The sequence below is a fragment of the Syngnathoides biaculeatus genome, chromosome 11 (genome assembly GCF_019802595.1).
Source record: "Syngnathoides biaculeatus isolate LvHL_M chromosome 11, ASM1980259v1, whole genome shotgun sequence".
NCBI classification, from domain to species: Eukaryota; Metazoa; Chordata; class Actinopteri; order Syngnathiformes; family Syngnathidae; genus Syngnathoides; species Syngnathoides biaculeatus.
In genome coordinates, this window is record NC_084650.1 from 14,639,997 (window position 1) to 14,661,513 (window position 21,517).

Below are 21,517 nucleotides of genomic sequence, written 5' to 3' on the forward strand. Positions count from 1 at the left end.
TGGAGTTTGCATGTTCTCCCCTTGCCTGCGTGGGTTTTCTCCGGGTGGGCACTCCGGTTTCCTCCCGCATCCCAAAAACAATTCAACATTAATTGGACACTCTAAATTGCCCCTTGGTGTGATTTGTTTTTCTCGATGTGCCCTGCGATTGGCTGGCGACCGGTTCAGGGCGTACCCCGCCTCCTGCCCGTTGACAGCCGGGATAAGCTCCAGCACTTCCCTGCGATCCTCGTGAGGATAAGCGGCTAAGAAAATGGATGGATGGATAGAAAAGAGACGCGGTTAGCCAAAATCTGACAGCAAAATTTTCCCCTTGGGTTAAAACTGACAGGGTCAAACATTTGAATGAATTCCTTTGGATTTTATTGACATACTGCTGACTTCAACATCCCCTCCGCCCCCTGCCCCCCCCCCCAAAAAAAAAAAAAACCAAGTTGTGGATTCAACCCAAGCTAACCCATCTGAACCGTGACACGGCTGCAATTTGACCGACTTTGTGTTTTATTTCTGGTTGTTTTTATTTCTATTGTGCTTAAAGGGCCACTGACGCCTAAAACATCAAATTGAGTATGTTTTTAATTAAAAAATATGGTCCCATCTGTTTTTTCACAGCAAGTCCGAATGTTGCCGTATATCATTTTTTCCATCTCCCGCCAGGGACAGTCTCTCTCGGACTTTGTTTTGAAGAAGAAGCAGGAAGTGACGTTTTCTGAAGATGCCTCCAGTGGCGGGGTCGCGTATTTACACCTTCTCTTACCTGCGAGAGATTAGCTGTTTTTTTCTGCGTGTTAGCCAAAAATTCCGGCTCGTTGTATTGCTGGATTTTGCTCGAACACTCGTGAGGATGGATTCACTCTTCATACGTTTCCAAAATTCCCGGTTCGTCGTTAAAATGGCTTGCACAGGTGCAAAGGACGAGAGCTTCGTGGTTTCTAAATGACAAGTAGTTGTGTATAGAGCTATTAAAAATAATAATAGCTGGTGGGGTGGGCGACAGAATGCTTCTCTCAGAACATAATAAAAGATAAGATAATAATAACTTAATAAAGTACGCAAGTCAGGGGTGCTAAATGTGTCGATGTGCGCGGGCCGGCGTTTTTATCGTTGTCGGTTGCGACAAGGAGGTGAATCGGGCGGGGACGTGGTTTGGGCGTGTCCGGGAAGAGAAAGGAGACACCCCCCCCCACCCCCACCCCATCTGCCACCGGTGTCTGAGTACCCCTGAAGTAGTTTTTCGCCCGGCAAGGGTCCTCCTGAATACGCTACATACTGTAAGGGAGTCTATTGTTAGCTAAAAGTGATCCGCATATCATCTAAATATGGCTCGAAACGATAGGGTAATATTGCCCGCGGTCACTTCGCGCGATTGTGAGATGTTCGCTTCTTCGAAAAGAGCTTCCGTGTCAGAAGGGGCGTCGGAAAAATCAGGAAATCTCTCTCGTTCCGCTCCCGTAGCAGGCGCCACGACGCGTTTTCAACGGCGAATGTCGCAGTGTGACGTCTGCTGATGACGTAGCGGGCAATATGGCCGCCACCGGAACGTCGAGTGAGACTTCCGCAACTTTGCGCATGAATGAAACGCTTTCCTCTCTTTTTTTTTTCTGGATACACATCGAAGTGAGTTGTTATTATAGGTGGTTTTGACAACACTATCAATTTTAAAATGTATATCGAGGTGTACTGGCCCTTTAACGTGTAATTGGAACGGTCGCATCAATCCTAACGTCACAGAAAACTACGATTGTTGGGCGAGCCGTTTGTCCGGTCTACAGTAAGCGAACACCGGGATGTTTCTTCCAGGAAGCCACTTTTGTGAAAAAGCTCAACGTGTCCTACGTCACGGTCCTTGTGAGAGTTTGTACGGCTTTTGTCGCCGTCTTTTGTGCGTTTGAGGCCAGGTGTAAAACGATCGGGGCTTCGGGGAGGGACGCGAACGGGGAAAACGGATGAAAGGTAGCGATCGTCTCTGAGGCTTTTGTTTACAATCCCCACCGTGGCCTGTGTTGTGTACAATTGAAGCCACCCAAATAACTGAAAAACTTAATTTATATATAATAATTTTGATTTCATGTACAAAGCTTTTTATTTTTTTCCCTTCAGAAAGAAGATGGTTTCTCCCGCTTTTCTCCCTGCGCTTGATTATTGGCAACTTTTATATCCGAAGGAATCAGGAACAATGACTGCGACCCCCGGCTTGTGTGTACCACGGTGTCGTGGTACTCGGTTACATGCTGTAAAGTCTTCATTGTCTGCTGCACCCTTTGTGGCAGCCCGTTTCTCACACTACTACATTTTCACGTACTAAGCCAAAGGTGCGGTAGGCAAGGTTACGCCCTACTTCCCCAATATTTATGTGCAGCAACAATTGCCATTTTTTTTAATTTATACATCCATCAATCCCTTTTCTTTTCCGCTTACCCTCACAAGGGTTGCGGGGCATGCTGGAGCCTATCCCAGCAGTCAACGGGCAGGAGGCAGGGTACACCCTGAACTGTTTGCCAGCCAATCGCAGGGCTCACAGAGACAACTAGCCGCACCCACAATCACACCTACGGGCAATTTAGAGTGTCCAATTAATGTTTCATGTTTTTTGGATGTGGTAGGAAACCGGAGTGCCCGGAGAAAACCCACCCAGACACGGGGAGAACATGCACACTTGGCACAGGCACGTCCGGGATTGAACTCGTTACCTCAGAACTGTGAGGCCAACGCTTTCCAGCTGATCCACCGTGCCGCACCTTTTTTTATTCAATATTTGCCAAGTATTGTAAATGTTTGCAGTGAATTAGCCGAGCGTTCGTTTATGACCATTGCTGAAATTTACTTCAAAGCACTTCCAAACTGAAGGAACTGGTTTTTCTTGGTACTTTCAAAAACATTTCCAGCGACTAGGCAGCATCTACACATCATTCCTGCGCCTTTTTAAAATTGACAGTTCTTATTATTTATCGCTCCCGATTACGGGGAATTTTTGTTTTGTCCTATTTCATAACTGCGTGAATGTCTTCTGTTTTAACCTTTTGTGTTTTGAACCAATCATCTGACTAACAAGCCAACTATTGAAATTTACCATCAGCCAAACGAAATGAAGCATAAAAATATAGTTATTTTGACATTATATTCATACCAATTACTGAAAGAAATACAAAAAAAAACAGAAAAAATTTTTACTAGTTGTCATATTACCTCAGTCATAACCCCCTCAAAAACATTTATGAATTACATAATTTACAAGGAATATAGTAAATGTAATAACTGTGACAACGTGTATTTGAGACTAATATTATTTAATTAATATATTAATATGGAATTTTCTAAACAATATTTTCATCGTTATTTTTATTGCTTTTAATAATATATTTATCACCATCATCAATCTCAATACCATCATCATCAGTAAGAAATTATTAGTAGTAATGATGCTGTTATCCTTATAAAAAATTATATATATATATCACATAATATATGATATGTATGATACATCATCATTTATGATATGACAATTTGAAATTGGAAGTGCATACTCATAATTTGCCTTCGCGGGCCACATAAAATCATGCGGTGGGCCGGATCTGGCCCCTGGGCCTTGAGTTTGACACCCATATCTCTCGCTCTCGAGATAGATAGATAGATAGATAGATAGATAGATAGATAGATAGATAGATAGATAGATAGATAGACACCATAATTTCCGGCCTACGCAACTTTTTTCATATGCTTTCAACCCTGCGGTTTCTGCGTTGATGCAGCGCTAGTGTTAGGGTGGCGCTAGCGTTAGCCCACCTGGTTATAAGCCGCGGTACACAGAAAGAGTTTAACACTAGCGCCGCGCTAACCCCGCGCTAGCGTTAAACTCTTTCTGTGTACTGAGGCTTATAACCAGGTGCGCTCTGTAGGCCAGGAATTACGGTTCGTGTATTTTTTTTTTTACTCGGTGTGTACATTTTCCGACAACACGTTGGTCCAGTAGCCAGCTAGCCAGCAGTATTATGATTATATTATTCCGATGTCCTCTGCGACGGTCTGAGCTCAAACATGAAATTAGCATAGCGGCGCTCGAAAGTGCTGAACGCGGCTCGCCAGTGTCAGGACTGGAGCTTATCCTCTCGTCTGATGTCTCGCTCGGGATAAGCGCCGAGGAGCTCAAAGGCTGAAAGTGTAAAGAAAAAAAAAATGGAAAGACAGAAAGAAGAGATAAAAAAAAAAAAAAACCTGTGTCGTAAATGGAAACGTGTCGGCAGGCTGATGTGAAGAAAAGCTGAAGTGCGAGGTGAAAAATGACATGAATGAATGGATGGATGCGCAAGGAAAGACGGAAAAACTAATCAAGTTGCTCTAAATGCCGCCCGACTCTTAATATCAGCCCGCTTGCTAAGCCCCATGCTAACAGGCTTACCGAACAAAGTAGGGGGGGAAATAAATATGGAATATGTAAGCCAGGCCGGGACACGCCGGCACGCCGCTAAACTTCATTCAGCTTTGCGCCGCTCGTAAGGCGACAAAGCAAAAAAAAAAAAAAAAAAAAAAAAAAAGCCACTCGGGGGATTTTGCTTGTGACGTTATCTCTGTGAATTTGATGTTTGGAGTCGCAATCCACGTGGAATTGGACTCAGGGAAAAGGGAACTCCGCTCGGCAGGGACCGGCAACTTTGCTGATGCTCAGAAATGTTCACGTTCCGAAAGAAAATAAAACGTACAGACTTGAAGGCAAGGAAGATTAGTTGAGATTCGGGTTGACTTTGACAAATGTTTGCGATAACGTGGTGTCAGAAGTGGGATCTGTAGTGGTGGCGTGTTAGCTGGCGTGGTGGCTCAATGTACTTATTTTTCACCGACACAGACTTTCCAATAACTCTGATTTGAGGTTATTGAACTTTTGTGATGGGCGGTGTTAGAAGTGGGATCACAAGCAGTTGAGGTCTTTCAAGGATCTTTGGCAGAATGGTCTGTCTAGAGGTAATTTCATTCAAAAGACCAAGTTTTAGACGTGACTGGACTTTACACAACGTCCTTGCAAAACTGGGTCAGAAGTGGGATGACACACACTGACACTCACTTAAGACAAAACAAAAATGTGGAAAATGACGCAGTGATGATTTCGACAATCATTTAATGACCTCTGTAAAACTCAACAAGGCGAATGAACAATTTGCCACTGAAGAACCGCCGCACTTAAGAGCCGCGCGAGTGCGTTTCAATAATGCTTAACGCTGCTTTTACGAGCGCGGTGTCAAATAAACACACCTCCGCACGATCCCAGGCCCGTTACCATAGAATCTGTTACTATGGCGAGAGAATCTTATCTTGCCTTTCGACCGCACGAGCTCACGTAAATTCCCCGCCTGCGCTCGTGTGATTGGCAAGCTCGGCCAGATGCGTCGTTCCGCCTGTGCAACGGCGTAAAACACAATCGGAAAAAAAAAAAATAAATATATATATATATATATATATATATATATATATATATATACACAAAATAGCGCTCACGTGTGCGGTTATTAGTGCGCTCGACTGGCCGCATGAGCATCTGGGGGGGGGGGACACCTTCCCCCCTCCAGTGAGAATCACATTGATGTGCGCGCACACACACACACACACACGAACTGCCTCCGCGTCGGCGAACCTCAAACGGGATGAAATCGACGTAGTGAGCCTGAATGTGACGCGAGTGTGAGGTGACACATCATCGTCGCTCCGGGTCACCGCCCGCCGTGATGTAACATTACGCGCCGACCCGGCTTTCAATGAACCCGCCCGCCTCAATGAAGCCCGGCGCTGCGGTACAGACGGACCCGTGACGCGACGTTAAAGAGATTGAAGTTTAGCAGTGTCAGAAGTGGGATGACAAGCAACGAGGTCTTCCGTGACAGGGACAGTTTAGAAACTGACTGCTTGGCGCTTGTGTCAGTCATTTTACAAGCGGTTTTTAACTTACTGGACCCAGGTTCTCATGAAAGTTGAGTTCGCCCAACATCCAGGGGAAACGGTGTCAGAAGAGGGATCCGTGCCAGGTCCAGTTGGAAGATGGCTACCTGGTTTTTTGGAAGCATGGTACTAACACAGATTTTCCTACCGGGTTCAAATGCACGCTGACTTTACCCAACATCTGTGAGAATTAGTGTCAGAAGTGGGATCACAAGCAACGAGGTCTTCCATGACAGGGACAGTTTAGAAACTGACTGCTAACGATTCTGTCAGTCATTGTACAAGCGTTTTTTTTAACCAATTGGACCCAGGTTCTCATGAAAGTTGAGTTCGCCCAACATCCAGGGGAAACGGTGTCAGAAGAGGGATCCGTGCCAGGTCCAGTTGGAAGATGGCTACCTGGTTTTTTGGAAGCATGGTACTAACACAGATTTTCCTACCGGTTCAAATGCACGCTGACTTTACCCAACATCTGTGAGAATTAGTGTCAGAAGTGGGATCACAAGCAACGAGGTCTTCCATGACAGGGACAGTTTAGAAACTGACTGCTAACGATTCTGTCAGTCATTGTACAAGCGTTTTTTTTAACCAATTGGACCCAGGTTCTCATGAAAGTTGAGTTCGCCCAACATCCAGGGGAAACGGTGTCAGAAGAGGGATCCGTGCCAGGTCCAGTTGGAAGATGGCTACCTGGTTTTTTGGAAGCATGGTACTAACACAGATTTTCCTACCGGGTTCAAATGCACGCTGACTTTACCCAACATCTGTGAGAATTAGTGTCAGAAGTGGGATCACAAGCAACGAGGTCTTCCGTGACAGGGACAGTTTAGAAACTGACTGCTAACGATTCTGTCAGTCATTGTACAAGCGTTTTTTTTAACCAATTGGACCCAGGTTCTCATGAAAGTTGAGTTCGCCCAACATCCAGGGGAAACGGTGTCAGAAGAGGGATCCGTGCCAGGTCCAGTTGGAAGATGGCTACCTGGTTTTTTGGAAGCATGGTACTAACACAGATTTTCCTACCGGGTTCAAATGCACGCTGACTTTACCCAACATCTGTGAGAATTAGTGTCAGAAGTGGGATCACAAGCAACGAGGTCTTCCGTGACAGGGACAGTTTAGAAACTGACTGCTAACGATTCTGTCAGTCATTGTACAAGCGTTTTTTTTAACCAATTGGACCCAGGTTCTCATGAAAGTTGAGTTCGCCCAACATCCAGGGGAAACGGTGTCAGAAGAGGGATCCGTGCCAGGTCCAGTTGTAAGATGGCTACCTGGTTTTTTGGAAGCATGGTACTAACACAGATTTTCCTACCAGGTTCAAATGCACGCTGACTTTACCCAACATCTGTGAGAATTAGTGTCAGAAGTGGGATCACAAGCAACGAGGTCTTCCGTGACAGGGACAGTTTAGAAACTGACTGCTTGGCGCTTGTGTCAGTCATTTTACAAGCGGTTTTTTTTAACCAATTGGACCCAGGTTCTCATGAAAGTTGAGTTCGCCCAACATCCAGGGGAAACGGTGTCAGAAGAGGGATCCGTGCCAGGTCCAGTTGGAAGATGGCTACCTGGTTTTTTGGAAGCATGGTACTAACACAGATTTTCCTACCAGGTTCAAATGCACGCTGACTTTACCCAACATCTGTGAGAATTAGTGTCAGAAGTGGGATCACAAGCAACGAGGTCTTCCGTGACAGGGCCAGTTTAGAAACTGACTGCTAACGATTCTGTCAGTCATTGTACAAGCGTTTTTTTTAACCAATTGGACCCAGGTTCTCATGAAAGTTGAGTTCGCCCAACATCCAGGGGAAACGGTGTCAGAAGAGGGATCCGTGCCAGGTCCAGTTGGAAGATGGCTACCTGGTTTTTTGGTAGCATGGTACTAACACAGATTTTCCTACCAGGTTCAAATGCACGCTGACTTTACCCAACATCTGTGAGAATTAGTGTCAGAAGTGGGATCACAAGCAACGAGGTCTTCCATGACAGGGACAGTTTAGAAACTGACTGCTAACGATTCTGCCAGTCATTGTACAAGCGTTTTTTTTAACCAATTGGACCCAGGTTCTCATGAAAGTTGAGTTCGCCCAACATCCAGGGGAAACGGTGTCAGAAGAGGGATCCGTGCCAGGTCCAGTTGGATGATGGCTTCCTGGGTTTTTGGAAGCCTGGTAATAACACAGATTTTCCTACTGGGTTCAAATGCACGTTGATGTCACCCAACATCGGTGAGAATTAGTGTCAGAAGTGGGATCACAAGCAATTGGACCCAGGTTCTCATGAAAGTTGAGTTGACCCAACATCCACGGGAAACGGTGTCAGAAGGAGGATCCTTGCCGGGCCCAGTTGGAAGAACTTGGCTTTTGGGAAGCGTGGTAATAACACAGATTTTCCTACCAGGAAGTGACAGGTTCAAATGCACTTTGACAATTGGTGTCAGAAGTGGGATCACAAGCATTGATTCAGTTCATCGCATGCCCCTTTCGAAAATGGTTCCCTGGCATGTTTACCGGTTACAGGCCAAAAGACTTGCGGATACTCAACTTTTGTAACAGGTGGTGTAAGAAGTGGGAGCTACCCCAAAATTTGACTACTGAGGTTAGATTATTTCAATTTAAACGACGCAACTTTTGTGAAAAATGGTATCAGAAGTGGGAACGCCTCACAATCTCAGGGCGAGGGTTCACCGTGCACCAACTTCCCCGCTCGAGTTCCAAAAGCGAAGTTTTTAGCGCGTCCGAAAAGTAAGCGGTTTTAGCGGTGAAGACGAGTCAGGACGCTTAGCGTCGCGAGCGGAAGAGAGGCGCTGCGCTCGCCACCCGACCGGAACAAAGGAAGCTGGGGAAACGCATGACTTGCCACCGCCGCCTCGCTTCTCTTCCGATGACCCCGATACGACGCCGGCGCGCCCTCGACCGACCCTGATGAGACTCGGAAGCACCCGGAGGAGGCCCGGCTCCGATTTTTACGCCGTTTTGAACGCGTCCTTTAATTGAGTTGTCGTTTGCTAGCCTTGCAACATTTTTTGCGACGTTGAGCTCAAACTTCTCAATGTCATGCTTGGTCCGATGTTTATTTGTTTACTACTTACGTACTCGACAACAAGGATGGACGGACAAAAAAATCTCGTTCCTCCAGCGAATCAACGTTGTATCATGACAAATCAAAATACCATAGAGTGTGTCACGATATTAGTTATTATACTACTATGATTAGTGTATCGATATTGTATGCTAATTAGTTACGCGGCACAAGTAACGCACTTTTGTTATTCTGTGTAACGCAGCCCCTATAGACCGACTGCGTAAAACTGCTAGTTGAATATGAATCTGGAGTGTTTCTAAGTTGCTATAGATACGGCAATGCACTCCCAGCCGACCGTACTCTACTACTAATAAGCAAAAAATAAATATATTTATGAAATTATTTTATTATATAAAGTATTTAAACTATACATGTATTTCTACTATGCAGTTTATTATCAGGAAAAACTAAAAAAAAATGCTTTAAAAAGCCTTGGAACGCATTATTTCTTTTTCCATTCATTGTAATGGGAAACATCGATTTGGTTTTCGAACAATTCACTTTTCGAACCGTTTTCTGGAACACATTGTGGTCGAGAACCGAGGCATCGCTCTATTCATTTGCCCTTCACTCCTCAACGTCTTTGTCACCGAGGAACGCAAAAAGCAACATTACGCAGCACTTTGATTCCCTGCTGGCAGCTCGGCTCTTGCGGAGCAACTTAAAAATAGCCGTCGGCGACGCCGCAATTGTAACCGGTGAAATGGATCCCGATCCGGGATTAAGGATCTCGCAGACTTGCGGAGCGGCTCACGGAACATGCAACAAAAAGGACTGAGAACAAAAGTACGCTAACTCCACGGCTCCCGACGTTTGAACCGAGGGACAATTTAGGGACAAGTAACAGTCCCCCCCCCCCCCCTCCACCACAGAGCAGAGAGAATATAATCTATAGCTGTAAATATTGTTTGTATGAAGGCTGATAATTAATGGAACAGCTATGCTAATTTCCGTTAGCACATCGATAATGTTTTGTATTATCTTAGCGTTAAAATAGTGAACGTTTGTTAGAGAACATGATATTGTTTGGTTGAATCCTTTGATCGTTTAAATATACAATATTTAATCTTATTAATTGGGCATTCTAAATTGCCCGTAGGTGTGATTCTGAGCTGTTTGTCTCGAAGCGCCCTGCGAGTGGCTGGCAACCAGTTCAAGGTGTGCCCCGCCTCCTGCCCGTTGACAGCTGGGATAGGTTCCAGCACCCCCCGCGACCCTCGTGAGGATAAGCGGCTCAGAAAACGGATGGATGGATAGTTTAATTTTATGTGCCAGTTTTACAGTGAACTTTAACTGGGAGTGAGAAAACGCTTCGCTAAAAGAAAAAAAATATTAATATTTTTTCAGTCAATATTTTAATATGTTTGAATGTGTTTAAAGGGTTAGTGAGAGGTAAAACCCGTGGGAATATTAATGCGATACTTCAAAATTAAATCCGATACGAGGTCAATATTTGACCAGTATTGTTGACATATAAACTATTTTAATAATTAAGGTCGATTCATCAAGAAATTGCTTAATCTGAATGAATTTATTGATTTTTTTTTTTTTTTGTGTTTGTCATTACTTTCTTTTGGGTTTCACATCAGCCAACGACCACCAAAGGATTTGTGCAAAGTTTACGGACGACAGTTATAACTAGTAAATAATAAATGCATATTATCATGCTAAATGTTTGTGTTCATTTGCTATACTCTATACAGTATATGGAAAGTATACAGTATCCCTTTCAAAAATGTATTTACATTCAATCAAAGTTCTAAATTCCATTAAATGTATATTTAAGAACACATCTGCATGGGATAAATGTACAAGAGAGGAGTCAGTCAAATATCAATATCAAATGGTATTGATCAATATCACGACAAATATTGACAATATTGGAAATGAACATCCAACCATCCATTCATTTACTTTGCCGCTTATCCTCACGAGGGTACGGGGAGTGCTGGAGCCTATCCCAGCTGTCAACGGGCAGGAGGCAGGGTTGCCAGCCAATCGCAAGGCACGTAGAGACAAACAGCCACACCCACAATCACACCTAGGGACAATTTTGTCTCTTCAACTAATGTTGGATGTTTTTGGGACGTAGGAGGAAAGCGGAGTGCTCGGAGAAAACCCACGCAAGGACGATGAGGACATGCAAACTCCACACAGGCGGGGCCGGGATCGAACCCGGGTCCTCAGAACTGTGAGGCCAACGCTTTATCAGCTAATCCACCGTGCCCCCCAGGAGGTAAAACTTGTGGTAATATTAGTCGTGTGTGTGATACTGCATAATTTGATCCGATACGAAGTAAATATCTGACCAGTACTGCCGACATATACGATTACAATAATAATAATAAGTAATAGCTTTTGCGTCAATTAAATGAGATTGGATCATTTACAAGATGATCTCCCACGGGGCGGCACGGTGGGTCAGCCGGAAAGTGTTGGCCTCACAGTTCTGAGGTCCCGGGTTCGATCCCAGCCCCGCCTGTGTGGAGTTTGCATGTTCTCCCCGTGCCTGCGTGGGTTTTCTCCGAGCACTCCGGTTTCTTCCTACGTCCCAAAAACACGCAACATTGATTGGACACTCTAAATTGCCCGTAGGTGTGATTGCGAGTGCGGCCGTTTGTCCCTATGTGCCCTGCGATTGGCTGGCAACCAGTTGTGGGCGTACTCCGCCTCCTGCCCGTGGACAGCTGGGATCCGCTCCAGCGCTCCCACGACCCTTGTGAGGATAAGCGTCTAAGAAAACCGATGGACGGCTCTCCCGCAGAACAGAGCTTGTCAATCACCGCCCTAACTTCTGAAGACAAACAGCAAAAGCAGAATCTGCGGGAAGCCGCAATCGGAGCGGCGAAAAAGCTCAGCGCTCCCCCGCCGTTGTGCAGCACTCCCGACGCAGCTTGTTTTGACCGATTGCGCCCCACCGTGGGAGTCTCTCTGACAGAACGCGGATCGAAATGTCAACGCTCGCTCGCCCGATCGCCGGAAGCCGCTCGTCTCCGTTCCGACAAAAGGTCGCGCTGCGTTCGCTCGCCGGAGATTCGTCGGTTATTTACGCCGCACGGGCAACGGCATCCCAAACGCCTTGCGACGGCGTACGTGTTTGCTTGCGTTTGCGGCAAGCAAATCGATCGTCCGATATTTTAACGGTTTTGGAAAAGTAGAAAAAAAATGTATGCAATATTTATGTTTGGCGAACAACACGCCGGGGGTCAAAAACGGAACGCCTTCATAAAAGCAATCAAGCCCAGCCCGCTTTTTTTCTCTCTCGCTGCGTAAGCGAACATCGTTTGCCTTCTAAAAGGCGGGGGGGGGGGTGGGGGGGGGGCGATGTTGATGAATTATTGCTTGACGACTTGAAATAATTAGAGCGTGTTGCTCAGAGTTGAATCATAGCGAGCGCAGCGAAAGACAAACTGCTTGGACTTTGTTCCGTGACTTAAACTCTGCGGGGGACCATTAAAAGGCCCCGACCGGGGAACTTGCCAGATGATACTGCACGACAATATCAATATCGATATCAATATTTGATGCTGATGCACCAATATTGTACCGTTTCAAGATTTACCGGCTTATCAATATTTTACACGTTTGTATTGATATGTTACAACAGGGATATCAATTTTGACAAATTGATATTGATATGCGGTAATATAAAATATGTAATACCGTTGTGCCGAAAACAGTATTCTGAGTGATAACAGCACGGGATATCAAAAACTGGTTTATCGATATTGCATCTTGTGGGATAATAATTCAACATATTGCAAGAGTGATATCTAACGCTAACCTTGAGAGATAACCGCGCGTACGTATCGATACCGTATCAGCGCGCCACACGTCTGGGCTGATCCGAAGACGAACGAGACCCCCTCCCCCCCCCCCACCCCGGTGGCGACGCGGGGCGGGATTGAAGGCGCCACTGAATATTTGGGCTTTAGTCACTCGTCCACACTCACAATGGAACAGTGGCCACACTATTCGAGCGCTGAAGCGGCAAACAAACAACAGCAACTAGTTCCTGCTCGTGCACGACATGAGTGGTGATTTGTAACGCAAAACCACAAGCGGCCATTGTGCGCCGCCACAAAGTGTCGAGTGGCCTCCCCCGGTTTGCGCCCATTAGCGAACGCGTCGATTTTTTTTTCAAAACGCGGACCGATAAATGTCGGGTTTTGATGACGATGACGGAATGACTATCACTCTCTGAGAGACACAAATGAAACAAATCTGACGCATTTTTTGTGAAATAGCGGTAATATGAATATCTAATCGCGATGTATCGATACTGTACCTTAAAAGCAAGCACGATACATTGTGATATCACTAATCACTGGGGCATGCATAAAATTGCAACATATAGTGCAAATAAACTCGGGGAAATTTTTTACATATGGGCAACCGGGGGTGCTGCGCAGGGTGCCAGTCGCCCCCACCCCACCGCTGATGCCCTTCAAGCTAGCTGGGCAGTGTACTGACACAGAACAGTGACAGATACTATTAGTCACGATACATAGCAACATCTAAGCCAGTGCATCAATGCTGTATCCCGAGAGTTGATATGATACATATGTCATTGTCATTTTGCGGAGCCGCTTATCCTCACAAGGGTTGCGGGAAAGACGGAGCTTATCCCAGCTAGCTTCGGGAGGCAGCCGGCCTACACCCTGAGCTGGTCGCCAGTCAGTCGCAGGGCAGACATCGATACCATCGCCGAGCGGGAATCAATCCCAGGCGTGTGGACCACTACACCATCAGTGACTCCTATATGATACATATTGTTGTCTAATGAAAGGCTAGCTAACAAGAGTTTGGTCGGTCATCCTGTTGTCTTACAAATGTACTCCTTGAGTGACCCCCACGCATTGGAGAGGGAAAAGGTGGGCCAGGGGTCACACGCCGGTGTTGCCAGGCCCCCAGGACACCAAGGCGGTCTGCCAGCCCCACCGAAGCGCCCCAAGGCCCAGAAAGCTACAACACTGCCGCTGGCTCTGACACCCCCTCGCCCCCCTGTACAGTGCAGTTCTGATGTGTTGATACTGTACACTGAGAAATCATGATCCACGGTAATAGTGATATTTAATGCTAATTGTAACATTATATTAATCTCTGAGGGATATGTCCCTCTACTTAGAAAATTAATCCGCCCCGGAAGCCGTTTCATAACGCGAATTTTTCATGAGTAGAAGCGCATTTTACATGTAAATATCCTAATCCGTTCCAAGTCCCCCCCACCGCTGCCAAAAAATAAGCAAAGAACACAAAGTAAAGGATAAAAGAAATTACCGTAATTCCCGGCATACAGAGCGCACCTGGTTATAAGCCTCACCCGGTACATTCGTAAAGGAAATACCATTTGGTACATACTTACGCCGCAGCTGTGTAAAAGCCGCAAGTGCTCACACTGAAACCGACATTGAAACACGAGATATTTACAAAGAAAGACGGTACGCAGAGAGTTTTACACTAGCGCCACGCTAACAGGGCTAGACCGGTAAAAGTCACTTCCTCAGCACATATATTCCGCCGGTCTCACTGTAAACTTTTCCCCTTGATTGCCCCCTCGCGGCCGTTCGAAAAAAAATGCACCAATTAGCCGGATCACCGTATAAACCGCAGGGTTGAAAGCGTGTGAAAAAAGTCGCGGCTTATAGGTCGGGAATTCCGGTATGTTAAAGTTTCTTGGGGCCCATAGTGAAGAAAGATGAATACATTTGCCCAAAAAAAAAAAAACAAACAAACAAAAAAGTTCTACTTTTCCAATGTGCGTTAGCTTGTGACAGCATGTGACAGCGCTAGCGTGATTCGGTGACAGTCGAGTGTCCAAGGGAATCAAAAAGCATCATGGATAAAGAGTGACATCCCTCTTAACCAATGGGATGCTAGGAAGATGCTACCCGATAGCCAATGGGAGAGCAGCTCTATCGCGCCACACAGACCAAAATACAGGATGTTTAAATTTGGTGGAATTGTATCCTGAATTTCCTTTGTAACTAGAGACGTTTGTAAGTAGAGGTACCACTGTATCGATATCAATTCTGTATCCTGACATGTAACCATCTAGATGACAAGATATAAAGAATAATGCAGCTGTATTGATATTAAACCTCGACAGAACGATACTATGTAGCATCTTATTAACTAACGCTAGTGTATCTATACAATATGGTAGATTGCGACACATTGAACGCGACATCTTGGAACGGCTACGTGTCTATGTTGGTGTGGCGCTTGAACGGAACAAAGGCTTTAAACGGCATATGGTGCAAAGCATTATGGGATTTAGCCAGTTAACGAGGTGACTCACAGAGTTGCTAATCTGCAAAATGTCCTGTAGCCTTAGACAAGGAGGGCGTCTTTGTACATCCCGAGACCCCCGTTAAACACAAACACATAACACGCGCACCCCCGTACACCCTCTCGGCTCCATTAGACAGCCGCGGCGCGTCTGCGTTTAAGTGCATTAAGTGCAAACTAATAGCATTACAATAGCGACAACGGGAAAAAAAGAACACAAAGCAGAGGATTTTAACACGTTCACGTGGAGAGGGGCACGTTTTTTTTTTTTTTTTTTAACCTGTCTCGTTTGTGTGCTAGGTCAAGCAGAATGGTGACACGCTAACACGGTGAACTGAAGGTAAATGCTAATATAGGTGTTGCACATTTCGATTTGACGCAAGGCTAACAAAGCGTACAAAATCTTAGCGCTAGCGTACCTGTCGCGTGTGCCACTTTCTATGTTTGACTGGTTCAGTCACCCGTATCACTGCTAATGCTAATCTAAGAGAGCGTATAGAGGCCAACAAAAAAACAAAAAAAAAACTGATGTAGTGACATAATTGTATGGGGGTTATCTTTCTTTAGCTACTATTTTTATGATAATCATGTAGTAACTAATAACATGCAAGCATTGTTTATGTACGGTAACAAAAATTCAAAAAATAGTGACACATCAGTGCAGGGATTTTCCATTTCCGTTTTCAAAGCAGAATTAATTCTGAGCTAAAAGCGCGAATGGAGGTTGATTTAAAAAAAAGATGTTAGAGCAGGGTTTATCCATTTTGGTTATTTTATGACAATACCAATCTATCATGCCTGGACGTCAACAAAAACAAACACAGTGGACGCATTTTTGTTTTTATCCCCCCCCCCAAAAAAGAAACTGCAGTGATTAATGCTAAGCGAAAGTGAAGAGGGGTGAAATTGATTTATTTATTATTTTGTACGTTATAATGTGAAACGATTCACATTATAATGTGAAAACGATAATTAACCACATTATAATGTGAAACGATTCAGATTATAACGTCAAACGATTTACATTAAAATGTGAAACGCGACTTATTATTATTATTATAATTTTTTTTTTGGTGTGGCAGCAATACGCTTCCGTACTAAGCAAAATGACATCGAGAGGCCAACAAAAATGCTGATGTGTTGACGCGACAGATCACGGTTCATTTATTTTAGTTTGTCATGATTATGCTAAATTAACATACATATAGAAGATTCCAAAAACAAATACTGAATGTGTTGACATATTAGGTCAGGGGTTTTCATCTTCAATTATTAAAAAAAAAAAAAAAAAAAAAGAAAAAGAAAAGCCAGATGTGTTGACATATTAGCAAGGGACTTTTCAGTTTGTAAAAACTAAAATGATGCAGCGACTAATGTGAAGCTAACGCAGCTTTTGGAGGCTAAGCAAGCTAATGTATATTTTAATTTAATTTGGGTGCAATTTTCCATGTTTAACAGGTTTACTCACCTGTGTCACCGCTAACGCTAAGTTAATAGTGTAAATATGTCAAGAAAAACGAACAGAAAAGCTGAACCGTTGACACGTTAGCGCAGGCGTTATCCACGGGCATTCATAAAATCATGCAACAGCCAGCTTCTGATATGCTAATATGGAGGTTACACAAAAAAATGACATGTCCGAGTAGATCTTATCCTTTACAGTTTTTAAAAACTAAATCTACTCCAGCTAATGCTAAATGAACAAGGTTGCAGTGCGAAGCACAAACAAAAACAAAGACAATCTGATGCATTGAAAAACTAGAGCTTGGGTTACATATTTCAGTGTATATAATATATGCTGCATTTGATTTTGTTCTTTTTTTAACCCCCACAAGAATAAGTCGTGAGGTACTGGTGGGCTCTCGTGGGCTTCAGTTTGGTAACCTTATTATAATGTAGATTATTTATGCTGAGACTATCTAACAACTTGGTAGTTTTATTATATATATTTTTATTAAGTATGCTTCACCAAATATTATACTTCTACCGTTAATATAGGGATCGAAGTGGAGACTTTTTTTCTTTTTTTTTTTTAACAGGTTTCGCTCCCGAAATAGAAGGGTGTCATTAAAAAAAGTATCTTGGCGGGTACGCTTACCTTGTGGGAAGTCGTTGGGCTGCACCAGGCTCAGGAAAGTGTGCACCATGTGGAACAGAATGCCGATGGGTCCCGGTTCGTAGTGGGCCACGGTCTCGTAGACTCCGGCGGGCACGTAGCCGAAGTCCAACTTGGCCGGCGGGGGTGGCAGCCTCCGCGGCTCCGGCTCCTGGAGTTCCCCGCAGCCCAGCAGCATGCAGAGCAGAACGAGGGTCCCGCTCTTGCCCACCGTGAGTCCGCTCGAAGGCATCTTGGATCGGGTTACGATGCGAAACGGGTCCGCGGATGGAGCACCGGCCTACCGGCGACTGGGCATCGCCGTTCCCTCCTTCCCCCGCTGCGTTGTGCCGCCTCCACGCCGGGAGATCCTTCCTCCGCCGTCTCCGCTCCTGGACCAGCCCTCACGCACGCACGCACGCACGCACGCACAATCCCCGCCTCGCAGCGTCAGTGCGTGGGTAGCGGGAGCGCGCGATCACTGGAGAGAATGGCGCCCCCTGCTGCAAAAAAAAAAAAAAAGAGGAACGACACCACAACTTTCACCGAGAAACCAGCGAATCAATCGAGAAACAAATAATTGAATAAAATGAAAATAATTATGTACGATTGCAGTTGAAAGTTCTGCAAATCACTTTGATTTTTTGGTTTTTTTTAAGAACCTTTTTTTCGATTAACATAGTCCACACTATTTCTATTTTCATTTTTTAAAAAAAAGTTTATTTACAAATAAGGATCTTCTTCTTTTCCTTTCGGTTTGTCCCGTTAGGGGTCGCCACAGCGTGTCATCTTTTGCCATCTTAGCCTATTATTTACAAATAAGGATGTGACTCCAAATTCTTGAACAAACTTTTTCCCCCACATTAAATACATATAATAAATAAATTTTAAAGCTAAATAGTGTGTTTGGTTGTATTTGAGTGTGGAAAAAAATGTGTGCTGTTGACGTTCTCTGTGTGAATTATAATGAAAAAAAAAAATAAAACATTACCAATAAGGATGACTCCAAATTTTTGAACAAACTTTTTCCCCCACATTAAATACATATAATAAATAAATTTTAAAGCTAAATAGTGTGTCAGGTTGTATTTGAGTGTGGAAAAAAGAACGTGTTGTTGACATTCCCTGTGTGAATTATAACACAAAATAAAAATAAAATAAAACATTTGAGAGGAAGATGCACGAGATAGGCTTAGATGGAAAAAGATGAAACGCTGTGGCAACCCCTAATCGGGACAAGCCGAAAGGGAAAAAAAGAATCTGTTTAAAACACATAATACCCCGAAAACCTATTAAATTATAAATAATGTAGCCATTTTAAAAACAACTTTATACATGTACATTGTCACCCAGCACAGCGCACGAGCAACTGTAAAGTGAATACATTTTTGGTGAAAAAACGATCTAAAGTCAACGTTTTATTTCATAAATCATACGCGCTATAATCACAGGCACCCCCTTGTGTAGCCTCTCAGTTGAAGTTCAAATTGTACCACGTTAGGGCTTCCACCGGACTCGACCGACAGGACCTTGCCACCGCGGGGCCCCTGACCTCCCGAGGGGTGGGGTGGGGTGGGGGGGCTTGGAGGACACAATGATGTCATTGTCTCGCCGGAGGAGGTATTGGATGTCTATACGCACCTTCCCTCTGGGCTGGGGAGGGGAAACGCTCGCAAAGAGGATTAAGGGAAAGATGAAAGGAATTATCAAGCACACACACCCCCCCCAAAAAAAAAAAAAAAAAAAAGAGCTAAGATTTAAACATTTAAAATAAAAAATGTATGTAGCGCAGGTGTAGCAAAGCGCTGTAAACAAAACATACAATCATAAATAACCAAAACTTTTGATGTCATGTATAAGAATGGAAATAATAAAAAAAATAGCGATATCACACAAATACAAATAAAGTCTTTGTTCTCATTGGTAAAACCAAGCTGTGATTTATTTTTATTTCTTTAAATGTTTAGCTGCAAATTGGTCGTAGAATTTTTCATTACCGCAAAGTGTCGCTACCTGCTGCTCATTTTGCTACATTTTTTTTTTTTTTTATGTTGAAAAAGTTTGCACATCCCTGCTTGGGACGTTGAAAGGAGCGTCCTTACGTAAAGAGCTTATTGGCCCGCTAATAAGCGTCTGTGGCACACTTGACGTACGTACAGTGTGACACACAAGAAGGCCTCTGGGACAGGTGAGGTCATCTGGGGTCAATCCCATCTTACTGGCAACAAGGTCAACACCAGTCTTATTGAGACTGATAAAACACTGCGAAATGGATTTCCTCAAATACGCCCATCTAGAAAACTGATACGAAGTATATATTTTAATCTTTTGCTATCTGTGGAAAAAAAACAGGAAGTCACTTCACAGAGTGTCTCGGAAATTTCCGCAGAATGACTGAGCGGCAGCCGTTTTTAAGGGAGGGGATTTGGGATTTCTATGTGAAAAGGGGGCAGAACGGTGGTCCAGCTGGAAAGCATTGGCCTCACAGTTCTGAGGTCCCGGGTTCGATCCCAGATCCGCCTGTGCGGAGTTCGCATGTTCTCCCCGTGCCTGCGTGGGTTTCCTCCCACATCCCAAAAACATGCAACATTAAATGGACACTCTAAATTGCCCCGAGGTGCGATTGTGAGTGTGAGTGGGAGTGTTGTCTGTCTCCATGCACTCCCCGCGACCCCTGTGAGGATAAGCGGCTAAGAAAATGGATGGATGGATGTTTGAAAAGGCAGTCAGTGATTTTGCTGTGAATGAAGGCATTATTGTGCAGTGTCTCTGATGGAAAGGCTGTACTGTCATTTCTGCAGCATTTGTGTGAAACCTTTTTCAAAACAAGGGTCTCTGTGAAAAAAAAGAGTCAAGGATGTTTGATAAAAGTCATTTTCTTGGTTATATGTGTGAAAGGGCACGCGCGCAGAATAGCTGTGTGAAATTAGCATTTTTCTACGTCACGGTACGAATGAAAATGTAAACATTTGCTCGGCGAAAGGAGGCAATTTCGCACATTTTCAGGATGGAAAAAGGTGATCAATTTACCCTATCGGGCTGTGCAGGATATCCGTGTAAAACAGGTGGTCATTTTTGCTGGGTTGCAAATGAAAGGAGTAATAAATTTTGCAATATTTGCAATATACTGTGTAATCCAGTCCATAGTTGAGCTGGGTCTCAATATGAATAGGGAAATAAAATTGTTGCCCTCTCTCTGTGAAAGGCTGGAATTATGCACAATTTCAAAATGAAATCAGCGATAATTTAGCAGCGCCTGTTTGAAAAAAGCAATACATTTGCACGATATTTCTGTTAACAGTAATTTTCCCGAGCCTCTGTGCAAATGAGGAATTAAGAACTTAGCAGAGTATTTGTGATAAAGTTGATAACAATGCATAACGTCTGTCTGAGAAATGCAATACAGTAAATGTGCAGGGTCTCCGTAAAACAGGCAGTCATTTTGGCAGGTCTCTGTGTGAAAGAGGAGTGAATTTGACAGAATATCAGTGTGAAAGAAGCAATTACATTTTATACACAAGAAAGGTTACTCACCATTTGTTGGCGTTGGTGGTTGGGTCTGTCTTTGGCTTCTTAACAGCTAATAATTAAACAAGGGGGGGGGGGGAATCACCCCCCCCATTAACAATTTTTCAATCTCCCCCAATTCACAATTTTTTTGCTGTAGCATGCCCAACCCCCCCTCCGCTGAAAATTTCAAGCGCGGTGGAGGTGCCCTAAAAAGTTAGGAAACCACTGAGCTAATGAAATTTGTGGCTGGCAATTGTGAGGAAAAAATACATTTTTTTTTTTTTTTTTTACAAAAAGGATGATAATCATAAAATAACTAATTTCCAGGCCTCTTTGGGACTGAGAATGAAACACTAGAGAAAAAAGTTTCTTTCGGCTTGTCCCTTTTGGGGTCGCCACAACGTGTCATCTCAGATGAACGCACACATACGTTTGGCACAATTTTTTTTTTTTTTTTTTTGACGCAACCCTTCTCAGGGAGTGGAGGCCCCAGTGGGATACGAACCCACAACCCCTGGTTTACCAAACCAGTGCTCGAACCACCGAGCTACGGAGAATGAAACACTCCTATCTTAACAAGAAAAAAAAAAGAACTCTGTAAACACTGTTACA

At 44.2% G+C, this 21,517-nt stretch overlaps 1 protein-coding gene across 6 annotated transcripts in view; it reads right to left on the bottom strand.

The window, feature by feature from the left end:
* The window catches only part of prom1a (prominin 1a), a 60,937-nt gene extending 43,126 nt beyond the window's left edge, over positions 1-17,811 (bottom strand). For all 6 annotated transcript variants that reach the window (XM_061834874.1, XM_061834872.1, XM_061834871.1 and 3 more), the window contains exon 1: positions 17,399-17,811. In XM_061834874.1, the coding sequence (XP_061690858.1) occupies positions 17,399-17,648 (250 nt within the window). In that variant the 5' untranslated portion in view covers positions 17,649-17,811. The remainder of the gene's footprint in view (positions 1-17,398) is intronic.
* Between the last annotated feature and the right edge of the window lie 3,706 nt (positions 17,812-21,517).